This window comes from Mytilus edulis, chromosome 13 (assembly GCF_963676685.1).
Source record: "Mytilus edulis chromosome 13, xbMytEdul2.2, whole genome shotgun sequence".
Classification (NCBI taxonomy): Eukaryota; Metazoa; Mollusca; class Bivalvia; order Mytilida; family Mytilidae; genus Mytilus; species Mytilus edulis.
Window position 1 is genome coordinate 18,039,646 of NC_092356.1, and position 18,157 is coordinate 18,057,802.

Sequence of the window (18,157 nt, forward strand, 5' to 3'; positions counted from 1 at the left end):
AAGTCTCTTAAATACTCTGGAGTTTTATTATTCAAAATTTTGTGATAATGAATTAGTCTATGATTGCGTCGTCTTTCAGATAAATTTTCCCCATCGAGTTTCAATATATAAATTGTTTATACTGGTAAGTTTAGTACCCCCCGTGACGATACGCGCTGTGTCAAGCTGGATATTTTCAAGTTTAGCAATCAAATTCTGATTTTGGGAGTCCCAAACGACATCGGCATATTCGAGAATTGGGCGAACAAATGATATGTAAACTTTTTCAAGTGAAAATCTATCAAGAACATTTTTCATTTTTCTCATTATATTTATTCTTTTGTAAGATTTAGAAACTATATATTCAATATGGTCGTTCCAGGATCCATTGTTAGAAAAAAAGACACCTAGATGTTTGTGTTTGCTAACTGTTTGTAGCTCTTGGGTATTCATATTTAATGGAGGATGAAAGGGTCTATTTACTTTTTTTGAAATTATCATACTTTTAGTTTTTTGGGCATTAAAATTCACAAGCCATTTTTTTGACCAATTATAAATCTTATCTAGATCGTCATTTAAAATTGTAGCTGTTTCTGTAATATATAATGAAGTGTCATCTGCGAATAGCTTAATTTGAGCTTGAATGTCTTCTACAATATCATTTATAAATAACAAAAAAAGGAGAGGGCCTAGAATGGATTAGTAAGTAAGGTAATACTTAATGCCTACTGGATAGAGCATAAATAAAATATATCAATATATTTTCAAATAATAATAAAAATATGCAAGTTAAAGTCATCTAAGGATGGTGGGTGTTGTAATAAAGGGCTAAGTCCTTGTTTTGGGTCTAGAAAGCCCAAAGTTCTATAAGATTAAAAGAGCAGGTCCAAAACATTATGTCTTGTAGATGAATTTGAACAAGTTTGAAGAAATTGTGTCTACCTGTTTCAAAAACTGCATTAATATGCCCTTCATCTTGTGCATGTGCACCTCTGCCCAAGAACATGGTTTATCAAGCAAACAATAAAATTGAGAAAGGAAATGGTGAATATGTCAAAGCGACAACCACCCGACCATAGAGCAAACAACAGCCGAAGGCAACCAATGGGTCTTCAATGTAGCGAGAATTCCCGCACCCGTAGTTTAAAGTTGACACTTTTGGTCTTTGAACACATTCAACAATATGATATAATGCCATCTTATGTTTAATACTTACTAATGCTGGAGGCGGTGATGGACCAGGTAAAAATGGCACTCTGCCCCAACTTTTTATCAGTTCTCCTGAAAAAAAACAAAAAATAAGATTTAAACAACAATTTATAGATTTATAATCAACAAAATCCTTTTTTATCATTAAATATCAAACATAACAAAATTTCACACTGCATTGTCTGACCTCAAAGAGTTTCAACGAGTTACATCATAAAAATTTGTTATTGAGCATTTTATACAAAATATACATAAATATACAAATATAATATATTGACATCTCAAGATTACACAAAGTCTGTTAAACAATTGAAAATTTTGGCATTGTCTATCACATGTCAAAAGATATTTTTTGGAGTTTATTTGTGACGCCAATTTTCGCTGAACTCATGAAAAATATTCAGGTGGCAGCTGAAGCCTGCCTTCAGGTGCAGGATTTTCTTATGTTATGAAGATCCATTGGTTGCTCTTTGGGCAGGTTGTTGTCTATTTGATACATTCCCCTTTCAATTTTACTCAATTTTATTTTCCTTTTTGTCTTGTTTGTTAAATCAAAATATTACGATGGTTACTTATTTTCATAATCTTATCTTTTCATTTTAGTATTTACCTAAAGGAGATATTTTTTCATCAATGCCTCTTTTTACTTGTAAATTCATGGTAAAATAACCAGCACTAAACCATTCAGCCATTTCATTTGGTGTAAAAGGACCTGGAACAAAAAATAACATTAAATCATAAATTTTCAAAAGCATTTAACTTGTCAATTGATTTAAACAAAATATCAAACAAAAACAAGTACATTACCAATTTTCTGTAATTTTTAATAGGAAAACAACATGTTTTAACAATCAGCAAAGTACATAATTCATTAAGGTTTGTATGCAGTTTTATTTTTTCACTATTTTCACGATTAGGAGTTGATAAGGTCAAACAAAAAAGTATGAGTGTTTACTGTACCCCTTCCTACACTAATTTTTATCCCCATACCTCAAGTTTTTTGGCCATTTTTGATTAAGCACTGTTAGTCACAATGATGCTCCCCTAGATATGATAGACTAAAAAAAATCCATACCTACCCACCCTGTTTTTTTTCCAGCAAGCGACAGTAAACACAAATACTTTTTTGTTTGGCCTAACTGAAAAATTAAATACCTTGCATATCTCCCTGAGGATCTTTATAAAACCATTTAAGTGCATCTTCATGATCTGACGGTAATGCTGTAGAATCTTTGGCTGGTCGAGGAACCATCTTCTCTTTCTCATCATCCTAAATATGAACAAAAGAACATGTGGGTTAATGTCTATAAGACAGTCACCCAACACCATAGCATTGAAAAATTGACAATAAGCATAAGGATATAGGTAAAATATATAGTCAAATTATAGTTCATATATATATTAAGCAATGTTCAAATATAGTCATATCATAGACAAATAATACATCTGACTTTGAAATAGAAACCAGCAATTAAGTTTACAACCAAAATGGAAGAACGTTAACTCTCATAAATAATTGTGCTGTAAATTGAATAACACAGATGGGACTTGACACACAATGTTTTCATATTCACTTTCATCATATACAAGGTGGTCTAACCCACAAATTTTTGATATTTTTATGGCATTGAAGAGTTTAATTGGTTAAAAATAAAAATTCAAAATTCATTTAAATAATAAATTTCTTTTCTGTAGTATTTTGCTCATGATGTACATTATGTACATTTACTTTGGTAAGGGCACACAGTTGCCTTCTTTTTCTCAATAATTATGGTTTAAATGCATTCTATACACAGGAACATATTTTTTTCCTTTTTATCATTTTTTTTAATGGGACAAAACAAGTAAGTATTTTTTTCACATTCATGACATTAGCAGACAAATCAAATATTATTTTGAGAACTTCCACATATCATCGCTGGGCTTCTAAAATGTTGTAAATTACAAATTTTTCAAGAAAAAAATTTCTCACAAACAGGCTTTGGAAATTTTCGCAAAATGCATGCTTCCAAAATGTCGTATGGAACTTGAACATTTTTGTAAATAGCAGTGAAATAAAAACTTTGACATTTCTGGATTATCCAAGAACTTGAATTATTTTCACAGAAATAAAGAAATGTACAATTATTTTTTTCCCAAAGCCATTCTACAACGATTTTCAAGTTTTCATACAACATTTTGGAAGCAAACTTTACAAACAACTGACATTGGCAATTTTGTAATATGTCTTATTTCACACATTTTGATTGGTCTAACTGTATGCTATTTTGTAATACCAAAGATTTTCTCCCGCCCAGACCATTGGTGTCAAAAAGTATTTTTAGACAAAAAAGTCATAAACGACAATTTAGAAGCCCAGCGACGATATGGTTATTTTGTTTTATATCCTTAACTGTATAGCTAACGATGTGTGTCAACAAACAGCTCTATCCTAAAATTAAATAGTTTTAAGGACAACATTATACATAACTTAAAAGCACAGTAAACATCAATATATCAAGAGAAAAATTCTTAGAACTGTTCCATTTAAACATCAGAGTTTGCGAAATCTTTTTTTCCTTGGTGGTCCTTGAAGAAAATCTGCTGGTCCTCACTATTAATTCAATTGAAAAATACTAAAATTGTGCCAGTCCTATGCAAAATTTTGGTGGTTAAATGCTGAGGACCACCGCTTTTCGCAAACTCTGAAACATACTCAGAAATTCATAACTTTTAGGCACTTTGAATATGGAATAACCAACTAGTCTTAATAGAAAGGCAATATTAGAATTTCACTTACATTTTCATCAATTTTTGAGATCTTGAAGTGCTTTCCAACAGTTCCATGTATGTTTTTATGGAACAGCCCTAACATTATAGGTTTAAGAAATGTTAAATAGAACAGCTAAGAGTAGATAACTCACACAACAAACAGAAGATTAAGTGGTTACTTCCCTGTTTTGCTATTTGCTTCCTCTTACAACTGCTATTCACTTGAAAAACAATATTTTTTGAAAACCTAAAATGTATTAAAATTGATTTTTCATTTTTCAGATTATTATTAAATTTTTTTTAAAAAAAATTCAAATAATTCTAATAAGTCTTTCTGTATAAGGGAAATAACTCTGCAAAAAAGAGAAGTAACCTATTTGTACCTCTGCCGTCATGGCTGACAACACCACATTTTCGGCAGCTGCCTGCAGCCGGGCTAGTGTCTCTGCCTCGACTTTTTCCTTCTTCAAACTTACATTAGTCTCCTCATTTTTCATTGTCGCTTCACTCTTTGAAAAATCATTTTGAGCACTATTATTTTCCTTAGACACTTTCACCTCATTATTATTTTCCTTCTGTCTACTATTTACAGGTTTTGAACTTTGACCTGGCGATTCTGAAGTCACTGTCTTGTTTTCACGGGGTTCCAATGTTCTTTTATTTGCATTTTCACTTTTGTTTTGTCTGTTTTCGAGATTTGGTGGAGGTCTTTTCACTTTGTCTGTTTCTACTTTTGTCTCTACTTTGGGTTTGTCTGGTGATTTATGTTTAACATTGTCTTTCTTGTCACTGGTTTCTGTATGGGGTTCTCTTCTTTCATGATTTTCACTGCCTTTTTCACCAGGTTTTTTCTGCAACAAAGAAATTACAAAATTACTTAAACTTAAAATTTTGTTAAATATTCAAAACAAAAGAAAACAGTCTGCAAAGAAAATTTGTCAACAATGAAGCCCTTCATTTTTTTACATAAATAAGGCTGTTAGTTTTCTCGTTTGAATTGTTTTACATTGTCTTATCAGGGCCTATTATAGCTGACTATGCGGTATGGGCTTTGTTCATTGTTGAAGGCCGTACGGTGACCTATAGTTGTTAATGTCTGTGTCATTTTGATCTTTTGTGGATAGTTGTCTCATTGGCAATCATACCACATCTTCTTTTTTTTATACTTAATTAATCTACAGATTTTTACCATTCCTTTGCAAGAAATTGTGAAGGAGTTAAAAGTTTTTTATTTATTTGTTTACACACAATACTTCTAGCTGTCATTTTAGAAATTTTATAAATGTGCATACAGTAACAATCTTCATGATCTTGAAAGTTTGAGACTTCCCAATTTTCAAATTATTGGACAAACCACTAGAAACTTTCTATGTTTGGTTTAAATTGATATTTATCAGTGCAGAAAGAAAATTATTTTTAACAAGCTCAGACAAATGTAAAAGTAAGCCTTCAGACAGTGGCCATAATGAAACAGCCTTCATTTCTATTATAAGTTATTACTGATTCCATCATAGGTCTTACTTTTCATTATTGTTGTGTCTTTTGTGTATATTCATGCAGGTTCATGTTAAGACTGTTCCAGATTTAACACATGGGGGAAGGTAGACACTTTTTTTACCCTTAAAACCAATAATATAAAATTTTCCTTTTTCTACAAAGATTTTTCTGACAATAAAATGAAATATATACTAGATCCAACCACTAGTCAGAAAGTGAAATCTTTAGGCTCCTTTATTAAACAGTTTATGGAACTGAGGACAGGGGGCACTTGAGGTCATTTGTTGTGTTTAATGTTTTGGTTTATTTTATACGTAAATTTTAATGTCATCATTATATTGTTGTTATTACACGGGGGCTTTCCCTTGAAATTGAAGTAGAAGGCTCAATTAAAATTATAGGCGGCTGTAACATGCGTTCTGGACGCCGACCAAGCTGTAAGCTTGGTGCCTTACGGCAGGGGGTCTAAATCCAGCATTCTCGCAATCTCCTGGCACCTAATTTCATCTCTCAAATGACCATTTTTTATGTATGAAATTAAAGAAAGAAAAAAAAATCTCGAAGAAATTTCATTTTTTTTTTTATGTTCTAGTTTTTTGTTTTTATTACCTTATGCTTAAAATTCATTTACTTTTGAAGGAGTTTTATTTATATAAAAATCAGGTTTGTTAGAAATCTTGATCGATTTATTTTGCATTACTACGCGCATTGGTAAACTAATGACCCCATTTCTCTCTAAAAACTATTACGCGTATTTAAATCATACAATTATTTCTTAAGCATTGACAGAAAATTGATATATCCTCTGATTTTCTCTTTTTTTTGTAAACTGTTCAATAAGTCGGATACAAAAATCATTTGGAAATGTTATTTATTTGAGGTCGAGTCGACAATATTCTACTTTCGGTTTTGACCTTGATTCTCTGAACACCATGTGGGCTTTGAAAAATTAACTTCAAAAGATTTCCAGATTCTGAACAATATGATCTACTACACTTTCTATAATTTGACTGATATTAATCCATAACATAAGATTGTCATCCTATCTGATTGTCTTCAGGTTTTAAAAACCAAAAAAATCCAACGAGTTAATGACCATCGGAACGTCTCTATAGTTATCTTTCCATGATCACCGGAACGTCTCTCTTGTTATCTTTGAAAAGAAACGATGCATTCTGACTTTAAATAGACAACCAATCAGTGACCTGTATTCATGTGAACTATATTTAGCCCAAGGTAAACACTGACTTGTCATCCCTTGTTTATTGCGACCGCGACTTTGCGACAATACGTCTCTCGGCTACTGTAAACACTTGAAAAAAGATTTTTTTTCTTCTTTTTGAATTGATATTATTGTCAGTGAAGTAGCTGGCACTTGAAGCCACCACAAACGGGGGATTTCCGCCAGCTACCAGCTTCAATGGAAAGCCCTTGTAATTGTCATGCCTTTGGCCCACTTATGGGTGTAATTTGTGCTTTATTAAAAAGATTTTTAAAAGATTCTTACTAAATTCTAAGGAAAATGTACCACCTACAATTTATAGATTTGAGTGCCTTCCATTCCCCATGCATACAAATTTGAAACAGCCCTTATCAGGTTGTTCAACCCTAATTTTTGGTCGACCGTTACACCTACCTTTGTAGATACAAAAGCACCACTTGAATCAAATGTTCCAACATCATCTCCTGTTGTGTCAGGCATACTCCATTCTGGCATATTATCTAGTAACACAAATTTAGATTAAATTCATCCAAGGGCTCAAAAATCACTCTTTAACACACAATAAGAAGCCAGCAGACTAGTTGTCACAGTATTTTTCATTGATGTTATATGTTTAAACTAGGTCATTCATTTTTATCTATTGTGTGTTTTTTATACCCTACTTTTATAATTCATTAAATGATATTGTTTTTGATCATTGTTAAAGGTTGTATGATGAACAATCCATAAACTTATTTCTTGGGTGTTGGAGAGGATGAAATATTGACAATTATTGTAAATAATAATCAACAATGAATGTCAAAAGTTAAAATTAGTTACTGTGGATTCAGTTATTTCCATGGTAAAACAAATTTAGTGGATTGAGAAAAAAATGTATTTCATGATTTTGTCAAAGTCTTAATTCAATTCTACAGAAAATGTGTATTTCGTTGAACATTATATTTAGTGATTATTCTTTACCCTTAAAGATGGTATGCTCCAAGTTATAAGAAATCCACAGTATAAGAAATGGCATTGCATGAACACTCTACGCAATAATACACTGAACTTTTTCAACAAAACTTCCTATTTTTTTTCAAAATAATTTACCATCTTCATCCCATGATTCACTGATACGATTTCTTTGGTATTGTCTCCCTTTATCAAAACCTGCCCTTGGTAATCCATTAGGCTGTGGTCTTTCATCAAAGCCTCCCCTATCTCCTCGATTGATTGGTTCTCGCCAGTTACCTCTTGTGTCTGATAATAAAATAATAGAATGAGCTCTTGTGTCTGTTAATGAAGAAATAGAATTAACAGTTTTTGAAGATAATTGAAAAAATATAATAGATTGTCAAAACTCACTAGAGGAACAGTTAAATTATTTTCCAACAACATACAAATAATTGAAGACATCCAGCCAAAAATTTCCTTTACAGAATATACTACATCTTTTTACTGTAGAAGGACTATAGGGGACTATCAAGAAACAACTCTTTTTTTATAATTCTAGATAAATTTCAAAGTAAATCCCCCCCCCCCCCCCCCCCCCCCCCCAATACAAAGAGTTCATTTTCACAGTGAAAAATCAAAACATAGGGTACTTTTATCTGAATCAGGATAAATGTCCACAGATTTATTTGACTTACTCCATTTAGACCCTGCTTTTCTCCAGTCACCATCATCCTCCTCATGCTCCCCTCCCCGGTCCCTCCAGTTTTCGTTACTTAATGATCTGTGAAACTGTCTCTGTGGTCCTCCTTCTTCATCAAACCGTGGATTATAGTTTCTCTTTGCACCTCTGCAAAAGTATATTTAAGTTGGCAAAAAATCAAGTGAAAATAAAAGAAGATATAAATAATCATTTATTTTTTTACATTAAGGAAACGAAATATAGATTCTCATGAGTCAATTAACAGTAAAAAAAACTTGTTACTTTATATTAGTTTCTTTGTAATTGATTCATTCTTTTGGATTGTATTATTAACTTAACCTCACAAAAATCAGCTATTTTAATCAACGCTTGGTTCATTGTATCAAATAAGCTTTGAAAGACTTATCAAATCAAGTGAACCACTTTTATTTAATTAATTCCGGTCTTTTTACATGTATACATAAGGAAATTTTAACTATTTAAATAAGATTTCAAATCTAAGGAATTTAATTTTATGGCCAAGGTCAAATTTAACATTAATGAAAACTCAAATATGTCAAATCCGAAAACAAAGTTCAGTTTCAAAAGGTCTCTCATTTAACTATTTGGAATAATCCACAATAAACCCAAAGAAGAAATTGCATTTTGAATCCAGGGGATTGAAGAAAGAAAAAAATCATCCACATGTACTCTTTCAAAACTGCAAACATATTTTCAAGTTGAGATTTATAAATAGCTAATTTCTCATTTGCTTTCTTTCAAGGAAGTTGTTTTAAAAGCAAAATGAAGATTTCATTTAGGTAAGACCTACACTTCTTCCCAGCCATCTGATCTTGAGTGTGTAGGAGGTCTGCCAAATCCCCCTCCCTCCTCTGCTGACATACCTCTCTGTAGAAAACCAATTTCACCTCTTCCTCGACCTGCAAATAAACCTAAGAATTACAATGTATACAGTTTGAATTATAAATGATTAATATCAGCATTTGTTTGTTTTGTGTATATTGAATTGCTATAGATAAGCTGCAGGTTTTCTGGTATGATGTTTCACATTTATATTGTAAAATATAAATCGGAGCACCTGGGATCGCCCACCCTGTTTTTTGGTGGGTTCCTCTTGTTCAGTCTTAAATTTTCTATGTTGTATTTTGTGTACTATTGTTTGTTGGGTCTTAAGACTTTTTTAGCCATGGCTTTGTCAATCTATTTTTGACTTATCAGTTTAAATGTTTCATTGGTATCTTTTATATGTCAGTGCCTTTAATAGCTCACTTGTATTTATTTGAAAGCTATTCGGTGACATATAATTATATAGCAATATACCTTATCACCAAAACTTAAAAGTTGACAGGAGAACTATTTTGCCATTTACTATAATTGTAAAAAATCAACAATCATTCAAATCACAATGGCAGTTTAGCTATATAAATTAAGAATTACTCAGTTTAATATAGAAGTAAACATTAAGTTGATAAAATTTTTACCTCGTCCTCTGCCTCTCTCTATACCGCCTCTTCCACCCCTGACTCCAGGAGGCCCCCCTCGTCCAAACATTCTTAGTACTGCAGTACTGTTAACAGACTGAGACATTAACCGCTGAAAAAAAGCAATAAATAAACGGCTTAAAACTATTGCCTGTAATTTAAAAAAAAATCAAAGAAAGAAGCATAATGAATTTTGTAATTTGTTTAATTTACAAATTGAAGAAAATGGCAGTGACAGTCTTCATGATAAACTTTTGCAGACACAGGTCCAACACAAATTTTTTGATTCAATAAGTCTGTATTAATACTTTTTACGTATGGGAAAGTAATTTTATAAGCCTTAGATGGAGGGACTGTGTATAAGTGTGATAAAATATTTCTGGCATTTATTCTGAAATGATAATTTATTGTCATGATATTATGGATGTGAATTTTGACACAAACAGATTAGCTTTGTAAACACTATAGAGATATTTTTTTCCTCAAAACATGGAAACAAATATAAATAAGATTGAAATGATGCTACAGCAAAAAAATATGTACCTGCTCTTCCTCTGATAGAGACTGCATGGTGATGGGCTCCTGTGGCTTTTCGACATATATATATGTGAATTTCTTTATTTCTTCTAGGGGCTCTGTGTGGTTTGGATTGTTGAGGGCTAGCATTTCTTCTTTGCCATAACGGTAATCTGCTAGCTTGTACTTTCCAATAATTCCCGGTGAAGGGGGCGGAGTGCCAGGATTGTTTCCATCTGATAGGGCTCTGAGCCTGGATTAGGGAAAGGTTAACAACTTGTACATTAAATGTATTTTCATCAAAATGCATTTTTACAAGATATACAAATAGTGGACATTTTGCAAAATGCAAAAACTGCCCCCCCCCCTTTTAAAGTAACGTTTTAGTTCTTCCTGGTACCTTTTTCCATTTCAAACCCAAGGGAAAAAAATGGTTTTGGTAAAAAAAATATATGAATATATGAAAATTATTGTAATTGTATTGCTTCAACCATGATGTTCTTGTTCCTGTCTATATTAAAATTTCTGAAAAATGTAAGTTTACTAGCTGAACTTAAAATTGTTATTTCATCTTTTTGGGTCACTTGGTTACCATTACCATGGTTACTGTCTAAATGATGTATATGCATTCTCAAATATGGTTCTATGTTTAGAGCTATCTCTTGCAGATATTACATGTACAACTACTCAGCTAGCCTAATTATTCAATCTTTCTTCTGGAAATTAGAAATGAAAAAACAAACTGAAAAAAATTGTTTATTGTCTTTTTTTTATCAAAATGTTTTAATTACAGTAATGTGATTCGAATTCATGTCTCAGAAATTTAAGACTTAAAATTTCAGACAGATTGTGGCTTACAGTGCAGCTCCTTTCTAAAACAATTTCCTGACATGTAAAGTGCAAAACCTTTTTTTGTTAAACATATATATAAAAATAATAAAGTAAGATTTTTTACTTACCACTCAGGACCAAAATTCAATGTATCTGCCATTTCTATTTAACCTACAAAATATATATGAAAAAAAACATTTAAACTACAAATGTTTTGGACAATACCCTTGCAATTATGTAGCCTGGCATATGTGCAATAGGGTGCCTCATAGATAAAACATAGGATAAAAACATCCAATTTTAAAATGGAAAACAACCTCCTCAAAAGTCAAATGAAGACAAAAATATTTTGAGCCAGAGCAACCTCCTTAGCCATGCTGAATTTTAGAATGTCTGTTGGAAGCAAAAAAAAAACAAAATTCATCAGTTAATATTAAAATTGATCTAAAAAAGTTATTGTATTTTTAATACTGAAGATCCATTTTTCATTCTTAATGTTAAATTTGTGCCACTGAAGAACTGGAACATGACTTTATCTGAGTCACAATTTTGGTTGTTTTCAGTTACATCAATTCATTTGTAATTCCTGTCATGCAATTTTCTTATGATTGACAATTTGTGAAAGTTTTTATTTGTTTTCAGTAGTTTAACTGTTTAATGCTTGCTAACAAATATACAATTTTGTGCTCCATAACTAAATTACATTTTTCTTGTAAGGAAGGCAGGGGCAAATCTAGCTGCGGAACCATAGCTTGAAGGTCCGCAGACAGTCAAAAAATAAAAAAGGACCTAAGTGTTCAGTTACGCAGCTAGGGCTAACCCAGTGGTTTTTAAAGAGGGATTACCAAAATCATTGGATCCCCCCTTCCAGTGGAAGCTAGTGGGTTAGTTCCAGGAATAATCTGGAAGAAATCGTTTTTTGACAATGACACATAAATTATCGCAACTGTTTGCGGACTCGTAGGAACCCTTTTAGGTTTTTGATGGTAGTGTATACACCTTATCTCTAATCCCGGCTGACCCAATCGCTTGAACTTTTGACGCATACAACAATCACTTTTCCATTATGGCTTCAGATATTTTGTTTTATGACGTCAAAATTTTACGGGAACCTGTGTGATATCCAGCAATGGCGGACAAATAGCGATAAGGTGTATTGCATTTGGGACAAGTTTGATCTGTTTACTTATAAGGCGATGGAATGGACAGTATGGGAAATTTATGAATAAACACATGTGGTGTTCCATTTTACATGGCCTGGAGTTGTAGAAGAAGAGTCCAATATATAACATTTATACATATCAGAGCGTTACAAGAAGTTTCGTTATCCGTGTTTCTAAAAATAGCTACACGAATAACAGAAAAAACATATTTTCCACATTTTTTACCATCCTCGCGATTTTAGCAGACAGTCACAGTTCATGAGAATTTGCAATTAAAATACGTCATTTTAGAGGTGACAAAGGCCTCGATTTGGTGTAAATATGTGTACCACAGATGCTTGTGCGTCTAAACCAGTGCACTGCAAGTTTACCTTTGCTATTTTCTAACTTTCTTATTAGCTTGAACACGAATGCAGTAACCAATATGGCCGTAGTTGTGTATTATGTACCACGTGATAATTGTAAAACGGAAATCGAAGTAACGCATGAAAGTCAATGAAGCGGAAAAACTGTGTCACCACAATGGTCGCACTTGTTTTATATCAAATGGAATACGCCAAAACACTTGTTAAGAGTGTGCTTGGTCAGTTACTGCGTTATATTTTTACAATTACTTGGTATCTTCCATCCGTTTCGTGTAGTTTCAAACAAGTTGTTTTCGTGTTTTCCTGTATAAGACCTCAATAGCGGTTATTGAAACAAAATGTCCTGTCCTTGTGTAGAAATATCCAGAGTGACATTTATACATTACTTTTTAATATGTCTTTGATTCATCGCGGTTTACGTGGAAAACTAAAATCATCGCGTTTTTCATAGATCCAAGTTTGAAGTTGTGCATCTATGTTAATTTTAAACTGGACAGATACAAAATTCTTTACGGTTTATTTTTCTTCGCCTTGTACAATAACCATGCGCATTCTTTAAAAGTAGGATATACATATGTATCATAAAAATGACCTGACAGTGTCAGTGTTGATTATATTGAAAATATAACAAGTGGCATTTTATGTAATAAAACCACGATTGACCGATATGGCTCATTCTTTTAGGTGATCACCAAATTAACCAACTGGGCCCTTCTTATATACCGTCCGAGTATGAGGGTGTGGATGGGGTTAAAAGAATCGACAATAATGGACAAAAGTGTTGAAGTAGTTAACAAATTGAATACGATAGTCACCCTCAATCTCAGATAATGAACAATGAGCGCATAAGCTATCTTCCCTAATCAGGGGTACTAAGGGATCATTTATTTCCCCTTTTTTGTAGCGCCTCGGCTTCTATACGAAGTTGGGGGCACTAAATCTAACTGTTTGGTTATAATATTACACTGTCTAAAATCCAAGATCATTAAATAGGATACTTTTCGAAAGCTAGTTTTTAATCTATAAAATAGAATAATATACAAGAACCCGATTCTTTTTGGTTTTAAGAGTCAATTTTTTTTTTGCCAATCTCTCTCAGGAATTTTGTAGCATAGTTATACTAGTATTCTAAACGTTTCCTTGCCGCAATTTAAAAAAAAAATGCCCTGTATATATACCTTTAGCTTATACAAGCACTTGCGCAGAAGTATACCATAAACATATATCTTTTATCCTGTTTTAAAAGTTTATATTCTGCATTAATGCTGACTCAAACAACCTGCTTGGTTTTGCGTCACAAACTAAGGGAGAAAAAACCTGCCAATAGCATCTTGTCAATTGCAGAGGATTTTAAATACCATCTTGTTCCTAGAAATTGTAGCAGCACAGTCATAGCACAATTTATAAGAAAAAAAACATCTGATAGAATCACGTTATATCAATATGTCAATAAACAACCACGACGTCCTGGGGAACACTGTTTAAAATTAAGTTGCTTTGTATTCTTAGCTACTAAGCTACTGAATTATACTTATTACCGATTTGAAATTACATTAACATGACGGGTACAGCATGTGAAGATCTCCTTAAACTTCCGGGATCAACACCGGTTTTTGGCGGCCTAAGTGTTGCTCTAAATTGTTTATGACTATGTTGTATTTTGTATACTATTGTTTGTCTTTTTGGTCGTTTTATCTTTTCTTTTGCAGAGGCGGATTTAGGGGGGGGAGCAGTGGGCCCGCCCCCCCCTTTTTGGGGAAAAAATAGGTTGCTTATATAGGGAATCACTGAAGCGTGACTGGAGCGGGCCCCCTCTTAGGTCAGTCAGTGGGCCCCCACTTATGAAAATTTCTGGATCCGCCACTGTTTTGCCATTGCGTTATAAGTTTAGTTTCAACTTCAGAGTTTGAATATCCCTTTAGTACTCTTTGCCTCTTTGTCTTTTGTTGTGTTGTTTGTTTTTCTTTTGGTCATGGTGCTGTCGTCTTCCTTCGGCTTACGGTTCATGGTTTTCCCATTGTTATAACGTTGCAATTCTTGTTTTCAGCAGTTTGATCATAACAGTGATGGAATGAGAAAAACAATCCCGTACGCGTCTTGCAATAACTCGATGAGGTAATTATCACTGAATAATTCAGAAATTGGTGATTATGTAGAGCGCATCTATCCCATAGAACTGGAGAATAGAGATAAAGAATACAACAGATGCAGTTAGTCTACCTCATAAATTGACTTACATCTAGAAATTTCAAAACCATCAAGTTCGGTTGAACACACAACTGTGCGATAAAAGAGATGATGTCAGCTTCCCAATTGTGAACTTTCCATTTCTATATAGTAACGTTCCAGCAGTCTGCATACGCAGTACAATGTATATATCTATCTCTCAATTGATACGATATTTCCGGGCTTGTATTTGCTATCCTGATTTCCTTGATAGAGGGTGGCTGCTTACAAGACAGCTATTAAACCAAAAGTTCCAAATGGTGAAGTTGAAATCACCCTTTGTAAATTTTGCTTCGCCATCGCGAAATGCATGGTTGACCGTTATTGAATATCCGTTTCACAGATGATATCGGATATGTTCCTGATGGCGTAACTACAATCCTGTTCCCTTTTCACGAATGTGACCTACCGAAAAAGATGTTTAACAGAGTTTGTAATAACATGTCTAAGCAATTCTACGGGTGCCACATTTGGAGCAGGATCTGCTTACCCTTCTGGGGAACCTGAGATCACCCCTAGTTTTTGGTGGGGTTCGTGATGTCATTAGTTTTCTATGTTGTGTCTTGTGTCTTGTGTCCTTTTATTTGTCTGTTGGTCTTTTTCTATTTTGGCCATGTCGTTTTTAGTTTATTTTCGATCTATGAGTTTGAAAGTGCCTCTGGTATATTTCGCCCCTCTTTGATAACATTTTATAATACAGATAGTGTTTGTTACGTTTTCTTTTAAAAAAAAACACCACATTTATGAGAATAGCGTAAAATTTATTAATTACAAAATTTTATATCTGCAAAGTCTGTATTAAAATACAAAAGTTTATAATTTTTATGTTTTTTGTTTTTATTTGTGGGTTTGATAAAACTAATAATACTTACGTGAAACAGAATACTTTATTTTAAAACTTCACTGTGATTTTAGCTGGGATTAATACATAAATCTAATGGTCCAAGGTATTAAGTATACATGTATTTCCTTAGCATTATTTTTGGTTTAATAGTAAAAACAATACTTAAAAATAATGTTTATATCCCAAGCATTTTTAATAATTCATGCCAATCAAAAGGTAAGTTCTCCTCCGCTCTGTGAAAGTTGAAATCTGGGACCGTTGCGTTAGAACAAAAACAGTAAAAATAGTTTATTTTACTAAAAAATAAAAAAAAAAAATAAAAAAAGTAAACATTTTTTTAAATTTGAATAGCAAACAGTTTGTTCTTGGGGACAAATACTCAGATCCTTAAAGCGTCAATGAAATTTGCACAATTGCTCTGTCTTTGTGAGCGCGGTTTTCTGTGATAATTATGACAATCTTTTTTTTTTATACTTTTATCTAAAAAATATAAAAACAAGTATCGTATGATGATTGTCAATGAGACAAACTCCAACAAAAGACCAATCGACGTATCTAAAAAAAAATGCATCTCAAATGCATTTTAGGCAAATCAATTGCTAATTTAACCATTAATCAGGCAGTCATTTCTGTAGAAAGCAGTTATTTCATTATCTGACCAATTGACTTTTAAAAAATTGTGTATCAAAATGCATATATGGTAATTAATTATTAATTACTCAAATAATCAGACAGTCTGTCCAGCAGAAACAGTTATATTTCATTTTGGACGTCTACTCTCGCCATCACATTTCAACACTTATACCTTTTGGAATAATAAGTACTAATGGCTTAATTGCAATAAAAACAAATTTCTAAATTAAGTAAGTACAGGTATTAAATTCTAAAAGACGTGTATATTACAATTAGCGATAAAAGCTCTCCATGTGATGACAGTAATATAGGTATTAATTGACAAGTATATAGACGTCCGTTGTTTGTAATGAAGCCACGCCCGGTTAATTCTCCTGGGGTGAAACGGTGGCAATACTCACAAGGCAGGTATATTTATACAGCAATTTACAGGTAAAGCCATAAATCACGACCACACGTGCCATAAGTCGGAAATAATAAAAATTGAGCAAATTGGTTTCATTTTGTGCCATATGATATATTAATTGTAAAATCAGTACTTTGTTCATTACACTTTAAGCAACACACATTTAACCATGAAGTTTACAGAAACTGATAGCCAACAGAAAAGAAAGGTATTTAAAATATTTTTTTCAGAAGATATTAATGAAGAAATTATCGTTATCGAAATATCTAATTGCTTAATACTATGATGCTTTATGAAGAATTAAATAAAATTAATCAAACTTTAAATTGTAAATTTGATATGAATTGAATTATTGCATATTCAAAAATAATGAAATTGGCATTAATTATTTTATTTCTAGTATTGTTTTATCAATGTCATTTTGATATACTGTACTGTATCTATCGCAAATGTTATTATGAAAAAAAACCTCTTAATTTTAAAACTTAAAAAAAAGGTGAAATAATTTTTGCTAATTTTTTATACGGCACTAATAATTTTAAACTTTAAAAAAAGTGAAATCATTTGTGTTTATTTTTTTTATGGCACTAATTCTCACTGTCTTTTTAATCTATTAAAATATAAGTTTAGAGAAAAAAGATAGCCTAGAATGAACATTATTTATCCTGTATTTTTTTTAAATATATTTTTTAAAGTTTATATTTTTTAACCTTATATGTTTTTTTCTTTTTTTACAGACAAGTAAACCAATGACAGAAAGACGTCGACGTGAGCGTATCAACAATAGTCTTATGCAACTTAAAAGTCTGGTTTTACGGGATACAAACAAAGAGGTAAGTACTTATATTATAAATACTTCAAGTTACATCGAACAAGATGCCTATAATTTTTATAATATTGTTTTCAATTTTCAATAAATTATTTTTTTTAAATTTTAAACGGAAAAAAGTCATGGACTTTTTTAACTGTATTTTTTAATTGACCAAAAAAATTAAAGATGCGTGAAATCAGTATTTGCTTGACAAATAAAATCTAACTTGATACTAATTTGTCAAATGTAATAATGACAAACATTCGTTGGCACGTGTAGACTGTACATTAATTATTTATGACTCGATTTACTTCACAGTTTACTTTTCGGTTCATACCCGTTGGGTACTTTACAAAAATGACACGCTCGTTCTCGAGACTATCGTCTGCTGTTAACTGAAATGTAATTTATATCAATTTCAGTCTGAAATTGAAACGTCTGTCAACTTAGGCAAAACAAACAAATAAACTCTAATGTCAAAAGACAACAACACCTTATTTTAGTATGTAAATTTTCCCTAAAGGCATACTGTACATGATTATAGAGTTTCATCTCCTTTTATTTATTTATCTTTTTACTTTTCCAGGAAC

At 32.1% G+C, this 18,157-nt stretch overlaps 1 protein-coding gene across 4 annotated transcripts in view; it reads right to left on the reverse strand.

The window, feature by feature from the left end:
• Nucleotides 1-12,761, reverse strand: part of LOC139499969 (GRB10-interacting GYF protein 2-like) — a 31,210-nt gene extending 18,449 nt beyond the window's left edge. For 2 of the 4 annotated variants that reach the window (XM_071288640.1, XM_071288638.1), the window contains exons 1-12: nt 12,654-12,761; nt 11,248-11,290; nt 10,316-10,541; nt 9,773-9,884; nt 9,103-9,211; nt 8,287-8,438; nt 7,748-7,897; nt 7,073-7,158; nt 4,416-4,790; nt 2,344-2,458; nt 1,799-1,900; nt 1,196-1,260 (exon numbers count right to left, since the gene is read on the reverse strand). In XM_071288640.1, coding sequence (XP_071144741.1) covers nt 1,196-1,260; nt 1,799-1,900; nt 2,344-2,458; nt 4,416-4,790; nt 7,073-7,158; nt 7,748-7,897; nt 8,287-8,438; nt 9,103-9,211; nt 9,773-9,884; nt 10,316-10,541; nt 11,248-11,279 — 1,524 coding nt within the window. In that variant the 5' untranslated portion in view covers nt 11,280-11,290; nt 12,654-12,761. Of the gene's footprint in view, nt 1-1,195; nt 1,261-1,798; nt 1,901-2,343; nt 2,459-4,322; nt 4,791-7,072; nt 7,159-7,747; nt 7,898-8,286; nt 8,439-9,102; nt 9,212-9,772; nt 9,885-10,315; nt 10,542-11,247; nt 11,291-12,653 lie in introns of all 4 variants that reach the window. The other 2 variants (XM_071288637.1, XM_071288636.1) reach the window with 1 other exon arrangement.
• Nucleotides 12,762-18,157: the final 5,396 nt, after the last annotated feature.